Here is a 13543-nt window from a genome sequence, read left to right on the forward strand (position 1 = left end):
AAAAATGGGGAGTTTCAAAGCTGATTCCCTGAGCAAGTACAGCTCAGGCTCCTTGTATGTATAATATATATTCTATGTATTATATGCTGCAGTGAGATGTGATCTTAAAAGGCTTTTTGCTTTTAACTGTGTGGGTTGCAGGCTTTGACCAGAAAAGACAGGGCTCTATGTGCCATCCTTTTTTTTTTGGCAGTGAAGTTTTGCCCTTCAAACTGATCCACTCCATCATGAGTTTTGAGGAGCTTCCTTTGAAAGCTGGGCTTTACCTGAGCGTTGAAACAGAATTTTTAAGCATTGTACGATCTAATGTATGTACCTGTGACTCCTGGGGCTTCCTTGATGAAACAGGAATATTTACAAGTTCAGTGGAAAAGTGGTGTCAAGCAGAGCTCAGATTTTTGCACTTGTGCTGTAAATATCATAAATACATTTATGGTTAATACGTTTGCAAAAAGAAATCAAGATGGTTTTGTAGAGCCAGGTAAGTTTTATTTCTTTAGATTTAGAATTTATGGAATAAAGTGGTTTTGTACAAGATGGGACCAATGATGCGAATTCTCTTTTGTAATTAAGTTTGTAAGGGATACTTAAAAAGGTGAAGGGCTCCAGTCAATTAGCAAGCAGAGGGATCAAAGCCGTGGCTGCTGTCAGTCTCCCCTTGTTCTTGCTGTCCTGAATTGGTGTGCACCTACATGAGCATTTTAGTTCAGATCAGGCTCCTGACCTGAACAAAAAAACAACAGCTGAGCTGTAATTGGACTGGAAATTACTGTCAAATACATTTGTGGACTGATATTCCCTCTTCATGAGGACAGGAACCTTAGCTGAAGAAATTCAAGAAATCAACAGACATTTCTCACTGCTGATATAAGTAAATAGATCAAGTCATCTGAAGTGGTTACTTAATGAAGTTTGCTAAATTGTAAATCTCTGTTTGTAATGATTTTACAAGTTGTTATTTTCAGTTTAATCGTGTTTTAGAGATAGAAATCAAGACCATAAAATCTTCAAGATGCAGTAAATGTGTGGTCTGGAAGCACTAACTTTTATTGCTGTGTGAAACCACTACCAGTTCTGTGCCAAAGGGATATAATTAATCAGTTAATTCAATATCACACTCACCCATCTTTTTAAGTATATATGTCAATTAATATGTCAAATATTTAAGAATTAAAATTTAATTATTGTAATTTGTAGGTTTTGCTAAACATTGCATTTAAGCATTAGATAATAACTGATTCTTAATGATGCAGAAGAATCTCTGTAATCCATATTAATGACAGGGTATCTCACTATTATCCCACAGAAATCCCACAAGTAGCCAGGTTTACCATTTTGCTCATCTTGTTATTTAAATAATGATCTTTAACATACAAATATTCTGTGTAGCAGATACATTCTTGGAGCTCATTACGGTTCTGATCCCATCATTAATGAAGGCAATAGGATGTTTTCCATTCATTAAGCTTTCCTGGTATTAATGTGGGGAGGGAGTGGAATATAAAAAGAACCCCGAAGGGAGATGCGAGGCATTGGTGTCACCAACATTGCGGCAGAGCGGAGGCAGGTTCAGCAGCGATGCTGAAGGGTGGGCTCCCACCTCCGCCCTGGCTCCTTGGCTGCCTGGGACCACTCACTTCTGGTCTAGCCCAGGCAGGAGACAAAATCCCGTTGGAACATAGAAACCTTCATCTTTCTGATTTTGCGCATCAAGGTACGAGATGTCCCAAGATGTTCCTTGTTGTATTTTCTAGGACAATGCTGTGCTAAGAGAGCGTATAAAGATAAAACGCAGCCTTAGGCTGTGAAGCTCTCTGTCATGCTTCCTCTGGCCATTACCATTTGAAAAATAGAAAATGGTCACAATTAATCTCTGTAACCACCCACGTGTCCCAAAGGACGGTTAGGTAATCTGAAAATACAGCAAAGAGAGGTCTTGCGCAGGTGAACGTTTAGTGTGCGTTCTCCCTTTGGCGAGTACTGCTGCAGAAATGGAAATCTGGGGTCTTTAGAGGGAGAGCAGGTAATGCGAGGCAAGGAACAGAAGCTGGTGGCTGTGTGGCTGAGGCTTTTGGGGTAGCCTGGACGTGTCAGGCAGCCTCTGTGTCTCGCTCCCTTGTAAAAGGGACATGGGGCAATGTTTGGGGTTTGCGGGCGCATCACTGAGCTGGTGAGGGAGGCTGTGCAGCGTTACTGTGTTGGTTGGATTTGGAGAACCTGCTCTGTAATCCCAAATGTTTTTGCATGCTGATCAGATTTTGAAATGAGATGTTTCTGCTTATTGGTATTAGATTTTGGGGTTTTTTTTTAATGGTGGTTCTGTTTTCCTTTTTAAGGTACGGTGATATGAGAAGGCAGATTGGTTTTGAAATCAGGGATATGTGGTATAATCTGGGTAAGTAGCCTGAGCGCCTGTTGCTTAATGCTTTCACTCAGTGTTTGCATAAACCAAGTTAGAGATGAAATGAAAATGCTTTCTCTTGAAATAATGGTAGGCTTCCAGAAGGCATTTAAAAAGCAGATGATTTAAGAAATAAAGCCGCCTCTGCATGCTTATTTTGCCGTCTGGGTAGATACATAACCGTAGCCAATGTTTACATATCTTCTGTTTTTTCACGGTATTCAACCTCATGGTAAATAAAAAGAAATGGTTGTGGTGATACTTGTTGAATGGGGTTTTTTTTTCTCCTTAAAAATATATGGATTCACACATATATGTAGACACATAGATATATACACACACGCACACGTGTATGCAGTAACTGGGACTGTAACAAAATGAACATGTCCAAGGACTATCAGTAACTTAGCCTGGAAATTCTGCTTAAAGTTTGATTGTCAGTCTTGTTGGCTGTATCAGAGTGACTCAGGAAGATCAGGAAAGAACGGGAACTTGGACATCCCTGGAGTTCGTAGGTAAATTAGGGATCTCTGACTATCTCAAATCTGTGCTATTCTGTGGGTATCATTTTGCTATAGGGGGATTGAATTTCATGAGAAACTGAGTATTTACTGTGACCTGAGTGTACTCATCTGCCAGATTTCATTTTCCTGAGCTTAACAGCAGAGACACTTTAGCTCCTCTGAGTTTTATCAAAAGTTCCTTAAATTATCAGAAATAAATGCATTTGCCACTTCACTTATATCTCTAGCTGAACTGTTGTTGCTGAAACTTGAAAAAAATCAGCATATATAAGAGAAGGGAATGCAAGGTTTCATAAGTATTTGATATCACAGAGTTTGCATCCGCTCTGCTGGAATGATGAGAAAAGGCTTCTGAGAGCAGCCGAGTTCACTTTTTATTACAAGCATCTTTCATGAATTAAGTGTCTGGAGAACAGATTAAAGCATAGTACACACCTGATACGTGACTTGAGAGACAGTATCATGCCTGATGGTGGGTCATCCAGCTCAGGATGCTGGCAGCCTCTTTGTTATAGCCAAATCCTCCCCTGTTCCAGGTTTGCAGTCCTGTATTCATCTGTTATCTTTACTAATTTTTCTAGCATCTTTGGATTCTTAAACTTTTCCCAGAACTTACTGGACTGAAAGTAGAAAAGTTTGCATACGTAGTTACGCATCTGGCTGTTCTTATGTGAGGTTATTTTATTCAGGCTGGGGACTGAGGAGTGCATTGTGCTTTTCACTGCTGCTGCCGACACTGGCTGCTCTTGGACAAGTTACTTAGTTGCTCTAGGGTTCAGTTTTTCATCATTAACAGGGAGATGATAATCATTTCCCCTGGAGTTTTGTGAATCGATTGGCATGAGGGGTGGTGTTTTCTTCAATATTTCTTTCTGTGCTGTCATGAAAGCCTTTTATTTTTAATAGAGTTTTTATAAACCGAGATTATCCAGGTAGATGACTCCGTGACCTCGTCTAGCTCTAACGTCTGTGATTCTGTAAGTGGCTGGGATCATTAATGCCAAAATCTCACATGTTGAGGGAGTCAGTAAATTGCTGCTCTTCCCAACAAAAGCTGCAAGAGAAAGGTAAACGGGAGGCAGGACCCCAATCCGAGGCGGCCTTTGTACTTCTCATAATGAGCAGCTTGCTTTTTCTCATCTTCTTTGTAATACAGATAGTCCATGCTGATCATGTTTAACTTCTGGCTCTTCACCAATCTCACGTATGTCACAGCATCAGTTAAGAAAGAATTCTGACTTACTACTGCAGGGGAATTGATTGGGGGGTGCTTGACACTTTTACCTTAGAAGTTGCACTACATTAGCCAAATTATTAATGTTTATGTTCAGAAACAAAATCAGAAGTGAAAAGCTATAATTCTTGCATATGCTCGAGCATATAATTTTTATGACTATGCCATTGTGCGTAAGATATGATGAAGCCAAACAACCCTGACTTTTGATTTATGTATTAAAGGGTATGGATAAGCCGCAAAAATTAATATTTTGTCTCATCACTTTTTGTTCATAAATACCATGATTAACATATAATGCCTGCTGAGTTAAAACTCCCCAGTCGGGAACAAGACAGTCCTCTAGCTGCAGCGCGGTGTGTTTCTGATGCAGTGGTGGCTGCAATATTCATACCTTATAAGTAGGAAAAAAAAGCACGTCTAGTAGAGAGCAACACTAGCTAACTGTGTGCACACACTTTAAATACCTGTAATTTAGGAATAAGATTTGTGTTTTAAACAGGGAACCGCATGTGAGAGATCCAGCCTGACAGATTTTCTATGTAAGTCCTAGTTGTAGCTGTCCTGTTTGATACCCTGCTAGATTTGATCATGAAGGCTTTAGATTTGAGTGCTCTGATGCAGCAGCAATGAGGATGGCTTCGGGGAGCCTAGTCCCGGTGTGCAGAGCCCCCGCTGCGTTGCCTTTCTGAAAGCGCTGCAAGGCTTTTATTTTCTTGCGTGCACCAAAACCAGTGTATATTAGTCTTTATAGGCTTTTTTTTCCTTCCATATCACAACCTGAACTTTAAAATAACGTATTATTTTGAGTCACTGTTTTGTTGGAACTGGGGCTCCTAGGACCTTGGTGAGGCAGTAAGTATCAGAGAAGCATAAAGCAAGCCGTGGCCTCTGTCTTGAAAATGTAGGGACTCAGACAACACGTGCTTAAAAGCATTATGTGATGCAATTTAGTGTATACAAAACACAGTTTGACACTAGGTCACGTGTACCAGTTTCCAGTGGTTAATGGTTTCAACAGTTACATGTTAAAGAAATTGCCGTGACATTTAAAATAACGTCCTTGTGGTAAAGTTGGTCAAGAAAAGCCAGCTCAGAAAACATTGCTTTTATTGTCGACATCTGAACCAGCTAGAGGGAGATGGAAAAGTAAAATTTGTGAAGACGAAGCGAAATGGTTGCTGCTGCTGTCCTGTCCTCCAGCGAGCTGCCCACTGGTCCGGCCCTTCCCTCCAAGTGCTTTACGTCAGACAAGGTGTCTTGACGGAGACGTTAACGTCGTCGGAGGGAAAGCCAAGGTTAAAAATAGATTTGAACTTTGAGTGTTATATAAATAGAAGTCATTATAGATAACACTCTCTGAATTAGTCATGCATGTTCAGAGCTGACCCAAGTGAGAGGTGAGGTTGCTGGCAAATTATTCAGGGTTTTTTGTGTCCCAAATTTAAATTAGAAGAACCTGGGAAAGGAAAATCACACATTATCCAATAAAGAAATCACCTTGGTTTGGTTTGCGTAATGAGGTCTGTTTCTGTTGTGAGCAGTCTGTAGGAGTACGTCTCATGGCAAGGCAGAAGCCACTGCAAGGAGACGTTTTTGCACGTTCAAAAGGATACTTTTTTTGCATGTGGTTCTTAAAGCAGCTGCACAATTTGGTTTTCAGAAGAGAATCCTCAATTTTCTTCCAGACTTGTCACATTTTGAGTCTCTGCGTGGGAGTTCTCGCGCTCCCGGGGAAAAAAAAAAAAAAAGGCGAATTCATTGTTGGGTTGTTTATCAGAAAGTGCTGCCTGTGACAGGCAGCTGGGATAGATGCTCTGGAGTGCCAGAAGAAGATCGTTTCCTTTCGTGTTTTGCTCTCATGCTTTCTTTTGTGGCACAACATCGCACTGGATCACATCATCGTAGCGAACGCGTGCCCGTGCGTCATCGCATCGCCGATGGGTGTCGTAGCGTCAGAAGGATGCCGCTCAACCCTCTCCCCTATCGCCAGATGGTGGACAAACCCTTTCTCCATGTTACTCTTCCCGCGTGCTTGATGAAGAAAACCAATCAAGACGGCTTAATGTTTTAATTGGTGCTGCCCTGCCTTCCCATGGTTGCTGCCGGCCCCTGCTCCTGCCTGCGGGTAGCCGCGCTGCGGGGCGAGTGCTTTGCATCCAAAGCAGGCAGCGCCGGCAGGTCGTTCTCCTTGTTTTTCTCCGCAGCCGAGCTGCGTAAACTCTGGGGAGAGCCACCCACGGACCCGCCAGACGATGAGAAGAGCTAGGTGGGCTTCAAACAGCAGATGAGGGATTTTTTTCGCAGTACAACATACAAGTGATTTTAATATTTTCTGCTAATAACTCGCATGTTGCTCTTCCCCCCCCCAAGTCCTTCTGAATTTCATATTCGGAGAAGCTCTCTGTCCTCTGATGTTAAAACTGTTGCTGATTACCTGCGAGGCAGAACCGCTAATAAATACATTCGGTGAACGGCAAGAAGGCTGAGTGCGTGCGGTACAGCTTCATGGGTGGTGGGGCTGGTGCTGCCGGCCGGATCCTGCGAGGTTGGGAGCAAGTCCAGGTGGCCAAGAAGGCCAAGGGCATCCTGGCTTGGAACAGAAACAGTGTGTCCAGCAGGAGCAGGGAGGTGACCATCCCCCTGTACTGGGCACTGGTGAGGCCGCACCTCGAGTCCTGTGTTCAGTTTTGGGCCCCTCACTGCAGGAAAGACATGGAGGTGCTGGAGCGTGTCCAGAGGAGGGCAACGAAGGTGGTGAGGGGTCTGGAGCACAAGTCTGATGAGAAGCAGCTGAGGGAACTGGGGTTGTTTAGTCTGGAGAAGAGGAGGCTGAGGGGAGACCTGGTCGCTCTCTACAACTGCCTGGAAGGAGGTTGTGGTGAGGTGGGTGCTGGTCTCTTCTATCAAGTAACTGGTGATAGAACAAGAGGAAATGGCCTCAAGTTGCACCGGGGGAGGTTTAGATTGGATATTAGGAAAAATTTCTTTACCGAAAGGTTTGTCAGGCATTGGAACAGGCTGCCCAGGGAAGTGTTGTAGTCACCATCCCTGGAGGTGTTCAAAAAACACGTAGACATGGCACTTCAGGACATGGTTTAGTGGGCATGGGGGTGTTGGGTTGATGGTTGGACTCGATGATCTTAAGGTCTTTTCCAACCTAAACGATTCTATGATTGTATGATTCTAAGTCCTGCGGCCGCCTTTGGCTCCTATTCACCTTGGTGGAGGTGCTGGTGAGCGCCTCGGGCGGTGAGGTCTGTGGCTCTCCGTGCCTTTGTCATCAGATCAGCTCTTCAGTGAGTCCTTTTTTGAGCAAGATGTTGAAGTGGCCCCAGAGAAGAGGAAAGGGGATCAAAGATTTAAAAGAAAAATCTTTTGTGAATTTGCCATTTTTCACGTCTAAAGTTCAAAGGATGTTACTTACTTTTCTGAGGGAATCCCTGTGCCTGAAGCAATGGAAAAACCCACCATGGCATACGGAGAACTTCGTGACATTGAATTTGTGCCCGACAAATAACTTTTGTCACTATTATTTGTTTTCTGAAATATTGACTCTGACACTTTTCAGGCATAATACAAGAAAACTGTCACCTGAGAGGCCGAATGTAATAATACTTGTAAGAGAGACAGAGCAAAGCTTTACACCTCTCACTTGATATTCCTCACCAACAACCAGCATTGCAGCATCATACAAAGTAGCAGTTTTAGTTGAGTATTAATTTGCCCTAATAGGATTGCTAATGCTAATAGGATTCTGAAGTTTGCCAAATCAAGTAACTTAAATTATATCAGCTAAAAAAAGTAGCGTGTTTTGTTAGTAAAGGATTTCTTCTTGATTATGTTTGTCGAGATTTATGTTAGTTCTGGTCAAAAGCGATACTGCTAATTAAAGACTTGCACGGTTACTGCCGTACTGGTGTAGTGCAGTGGAATATAAATGAGTTAAAATCTGTTGCTGTCATATACCACTGATAACTGCAATGGGAAACAAGAGTCTTAAAATGGAGGAAGCTGAGGGCTCGTTAAATTAGCTCCGCTCTGAAGAAATCTGGTCTGAACCACAGCAGTGGGTGCATAAACAGTGTCTGAGCCTGATTGTGTACATCCATTCCCCTTGCATTTGTGAGAAATGTCACCAGTTGTGTAGCGAGGTTCAAATGAATCCCAGCCTGTTGCTGAGAGGGGAATGTCTTTGTATTTTCTAAACTGCCGCCCTCAAGTCCTCTGCCTGGAGTTGTCCAGTGCTGTGCTACGCTGCTCTACACCAGCATCTTTCTGTGGAGTTGTTGAACGGATAATTTGCAGAACGTATAATCTGCATTTTCTACGCTTTAGCTAGTAATATGAACAGTAACTAGATGTTTTTAACTAGTCCAATATTTATTAGGTGCCATGTTCCTGTTAAGGTTTAATTTCTGTTCCATATGCGGAGACCGTAACGGGGAGGGTTGGGGGAGGTGCAGTTTTCTCTTGGGAAGATAAATGTGAAATAAAGTTTGCCAGGCAGATCAGCTCTCGAAGAAAGAAGACATACTGTCGGCTTGGTAAGATGTAGTTTCCTGTCTCGAGGCTGTGTAAGTATACACTCATGGTGACACTTTGATAGACTGACACAGAGAACATTTTGTACGCTGTGGAAGATACACAAGTCTAAATAAGTTAATACAAGTGATGTGCCTTTTAGCCTCCTTCTCTGCCAATCATAAGTTGTATTTAAAAAAAAAACCCTTAAAACTTAATATCAGTGTGCAAATATGGGTTCTTCATGGAAAATGTGGCAAGTTGCAACAACTCTTGTTAATTTGGGTTTATACGTACCACATGCTTCCCCTCTTGTGGCATAAATAATAAATAATACGTGTTTCCGTAGAGTCAGATCTTGAAAAATACTTTCTTATGCCATATGAGAATTTATTGATACAGTTTTTATAACAGATATCTTCTACCAAAGTCAGTGGCTGTTCATTAACTCTGTAATGCATCTTTTCTCTTAAAGGTCAGCATAAAATCAAGTTCATCCCAGAAATGGTGGGACCTATCTTAGAAATGACGCTTATCCCTGAAACCGAACTTCGGAAAGCTACAATCCCAATCTTCTTTGATATGATGCAGTGTGAATTTCATTTTACTAGAAGCTTCCAGATGGTAAGCAGTAAGCTACAGATATTTAAAGTTTGTAAGAAAGATTTAATTGTTCTTTGACAGAACATAAGAATTTTTGTTATTTCTTATTTTTCTAAAGAAAATATAATTATGGATTTGCTTATTTTCTATAACTCTTGAGTGGCTATAGAGTTTTCATCTGTTGGTTTTAAATTCTTATTGAAGGATAAATTTGCATGCAGTAAATGAAACCTTTCGTTATGATACAAAAGGAGAGCAAAGACAGATACCTTAAATTTTCACTGTGACTCAGAAAAGGAGTCTAGTTCTGAGTTAAATTGGACATAAAGGAAGCCTGATAATGTGGCAAAAGAAACTATAACCTGTAAGAATTTATCATCTCTGGTATCTTATAATTTTGATACTCTATCATTTTATGGATTTCGAAGAGGAAAAAAAGGTATCCAGTCAGTGTCAGTTTCTTCACGCTATACAGGCACTGCAAAATCTAAAATACTAACGTAGTAGTTTTATTCTGTTTTATTTGCTGAGGGAAGTCCTTGAATAAGTACACACAATCTTACCCTGATAGCATCAACTTTTGAGAGACAAGTGGAGTGAAGGAAAGTTTCTTGACATCATTCATTTGACCTTCTTTCCTTTGAAGCTTTGCCTTATGGATTGAGTATAAGACTAGTTAGGCCAGGTAGTGTTATGGTATAAGCTAGTGTAGGTCCTTCACACTGAAATTTCTGTCAGTTCAGGATATGACCTTGTGAATTTTGCAATAAAGTTTGACATGTGTTGTTTACTTTTTTCCCTTTATATTGGCAGTTTTCTTTCTTGGATGAAAATTCTTAACCTTTTCCATATTTTTTTGTGAACTATTTTTCATAACCAGCTCTTAATAAATCTGTAGCCAGAGTAAATGAATATCTGCGTGGAGAGACTTAAGCAAGGGAATGGCATCAGCTTTATTACTTTGATTTGTTTTGTGCTGGATGGTGTGTGGAAAGGTTGTGAACTGTATTTTAGATCCATCCAATTACTGCATAATCATTCTTTCTTATGTTTGACTCCGATGATACTGTAAAGATTGAAATGCTCACTGGGATGCCATTTAAACAGTTTCCTGTCAGATGCTCTCTTTTGTTGCTTGTCATTTTTTATTTGTACAATTATATGGATCATGAAAAATCCGAGGGTAACTTTATAGCTAAATTTATGGCCCTATATTTTCTTGACAGAAGGAAACCAGCTTTGTGAGGAATAGTTGGGTGATTTTAATAAATGAATGTCTTAAATATTTCACACAAATTCTTTTTGCCTTTTGAGAAGAAAAATGCCTCTTGCTTAAGTCAGAGCTGTCTTGGATTATAGGTACTCAACATATATTTCTTATGTCAGTATAGCTTCTTTCTTTATGGACATAGCATTGATATGACAGGTGCAGCGGTAGTAAACCTTTTTTTCAGTGCGTTTGAACTGAACAGTTATGTCTAACGGGAAATAATCAATCTGTCCATTTACAGTTTTGCAGATAATGTAGTTATATAGTTTGCTGAGTATCTCAGATTGGTCTTTGGGGAATGAAGATCACAGCTGGTAAAAAGCAAAGAATTATAGAGAAGTCTAGGTTGGATGGGACCTCTGGAAGTAATCTGGTCCCAACTGGGCCTTAGATTGGGTTATCTGGGGCTATCTGAAGCTCAGTATTGAATATTTCCAGTGAGGGAGGTTTCACCACTTCTCTGGGTGACCTGTTCCAATGTTTAGGACTTTTCTTCTTATATCCAGATGGAAGTTGCCTGAATCAACTTGCGCCTGTTGCTGCTTGTGTTGTCACTGTGCACCCTTGTGAATAGAGTAACTCCATCTCGTCTATAACCGCCTTTTAGGTGTTGGAAGGCTTGACTCTGCTTTTCTCTAGGCTGAACAAACCCAATTCCTTCAATCATTCTTCAGGCCAGGTTCTCCAACACTCTGCTCATCTTGGTTGCCCTCCATTAGACCGTGTCCAATTTGTCAGTGTCTTGCTCGAGCTGGGGGAACCAAATCTGGATGCAGTATTCCAGCCATGGACCAACAAGTGGAATAATCCTGTTGATCCTCTAGCTGTACTCTCATTGGTGGAATCAAGGACACATTTTGCCCCCATTGAAGGGACACACTACTTCTTCATGTTCAACTTGCTGTCCGCCAGGTCCTTTCCAGCAGCGCATCTTGTACTGCTGCTTGCAACTGTGCCATCCCGATTTCAAGACTTTATGTTCCTCTTCCTTAAACATTATACAGTTTCTTGTCGGCTGTCTTTCATGCTGTCAGAGTCATTAAACCACCATGCTTTGAGATCAGCAATTTAGCCGCTTTTTCCACCCATCTCATAGGCTGTCTATCCAGTCCATATCTTACCAACTTGTCAACAAATATGCTGCTTTGGGAGACTGTATCAAACACATTGCTAAGGTCGAGACAACCACAGTGCTTCATCTGCTGAGCAGATAGTTTCATCACAGAAGGCAGTCAGGTTGGTCAGATGCGATTTACCCTTGGTAAATCCATATTGGCTATTCCCAGTCACCTTCTCACCCTTCATGTACCTGGAAATAGCTTCCATGAGGGCTTGCTCCATGGTTTCCTCAGGAACTGAAGTGGGCCTGCCTGGCCTGTAGCTTCCTGACTCATCTTTTTTGTCTCTTTTGTGTTTAAGTGATAGAAATACAGAAAAATCATTTGTTTAATGATTGATTGTATGATTGATTGATTGATTTGTTTAATGATGAATTGTATTGTATTACCAGTACCTAGGCAAGCTTTCATACTTAATGTGTTGGTGTAATGTACTGCATTACATCATTTATATGCAACTACCAATTATCATTGTCCGGCACTGCTTTCAAAGAGAACTTCAAAATTGAATGGTTGGCTGCTGTTAAACTAATCTGCCAGAAATCCAATTATCTAACCTTATTAGTCACATCAACAAGGGTTTAGATTGGCTCCACTTCTCCAGCAGATGTACAAACCTCATGATTTGTGGGGGAGGAATTCAAATTTTTTGCAGAACTTGAATGCTGTGATGGCTTGTATTATAAACAGACAGCTTTACCCATCGCAGTTTTAATTTCAGTATGAATTGGTTTGCCTGGTAAAACCAGTAACAGACAGAATGAGGATTTTTTGTTCTTCCAGTATATATAGCCCTGAGAAAAAAACAGAAGATAAATTCCTCTCCTTTTTAGAGAACTAAATTAAAGGCCGACTGAATTAAAAGCTGGAGTTGCCCATTTTTGTCCTCTCCCCTTAAGGTGCTCTGAAGCCTGTATAAGGCTTCAAAGTAGCCTGTACCTCAAAGCATGAATCTGATACTAAAGTCAGAGTGGGACTGAAGCTTCCCTATAGAAGAAAATGCCTCCTTCTCCACTCTGCTTTCTTCCCTTTGCCTGTTTTACTAGCGAACCCTCCAGATCAAAGGGAATATGTCTCAGCCACAGGAGCGATGAAAGAGAATTGGTTTGATTGTTCAAGGCCTGGTCAGGTGAATGTGATGGATCCCGTGGTGACAGCAGGAGAGGAAGTTCATCATGAAACAACCGTTAAGCTGAAATGAGGAATTCAGAACATAAAAAGCCCTGACCTCCTGCTTTTGCTGCCTGTTCCTCCCGGCTGTCACTTGCTCCAGCTCAGTTTCCTATGAGCACTCCTGTTTGTTTGCTTACCCAAAACTTTTAACTTACCTTTTCTGGACCTGTGTCATTGCCGATGTGATGTTCTGCTTGCTTTGGGTTGAACCCATTCATAGAGATGTGCTGGTGGAGGAACTGGTACCATACAGAGCGTGGAGGAGGCAGGGGGAGGTGTTGGGTGGGTTCTCGCTATCTCACAGCACTGCATCATAATATGATTTTTTTTAACTGATCTGGTACAAATTAATTAGTCTAAGTACCTTACTTCAAGAGCAAAAAAAACCTATTAACAAAATAAGGTAAAGGAACTGAGTCAGAAGCGCTACCCCAGCCTGTCTTCCCCAACATAATTACATTTGTCATCCAGTAGGAAGGAAGGAAGGACCCTTATCCTTCAAAGTAAAATCTGAGGGCTGTACCCCCCACTCTGCAGTAGTGAGCAAGAAGAAATTAGAAGTCCCATATGTCCAGATTTCAGACTGCATTACTAAGGAGAATCATCAGTGTCTGGTGGCGTTAGCATCAGCGATATAAGCACACCAGCTCCAGCATGTGTTCTTACCCTGTTAGAGTACGGAGTTGTGTAAAAGTA

General features: G+C 41.4%; 1 protein-coding gene across 2 annotated transcripts in view; it reads left to right on the forward strand.

The window, feature by feature from the left end:
• The window catches only part of DOCK1 (dedicator of cytokinesis 1), a 313031-nt gene that overhangs the window by 227663 nt on the left and 71825 nt on the right, over positions 1-13543 (forward strand). For both annotated transcript variants that reach the window (XM_069797209.1, XM_069797210.1), the window contains exons 32-33: positions 2337-2395; positions 9159-9307. In XM_069797209.1, coding sequence (XP_069653310.1) covers positions 2337-2395; positions 9159-9307 — 208 coding nt within the window. The remainder of the gene's footprint in view (positions 1-2336; positions 2396-9158; positions 9308-13543) is intronic.

The sequence above is a fragment of the Haliaeetus albicilla genome, chromosome 11 (assembly GCF_947461875.1).
Source record: "Haliaeetus albicilla chromosome 11, bHalAlb1.1, whole genome shotgun sequence".
NCBI classification, from domain to species: Eukaryota; Metazoa; Chordata; class Aves; order Accipitriformes; family Accipitridae; genus Haliaeetus; species Haliaeetus albicilla.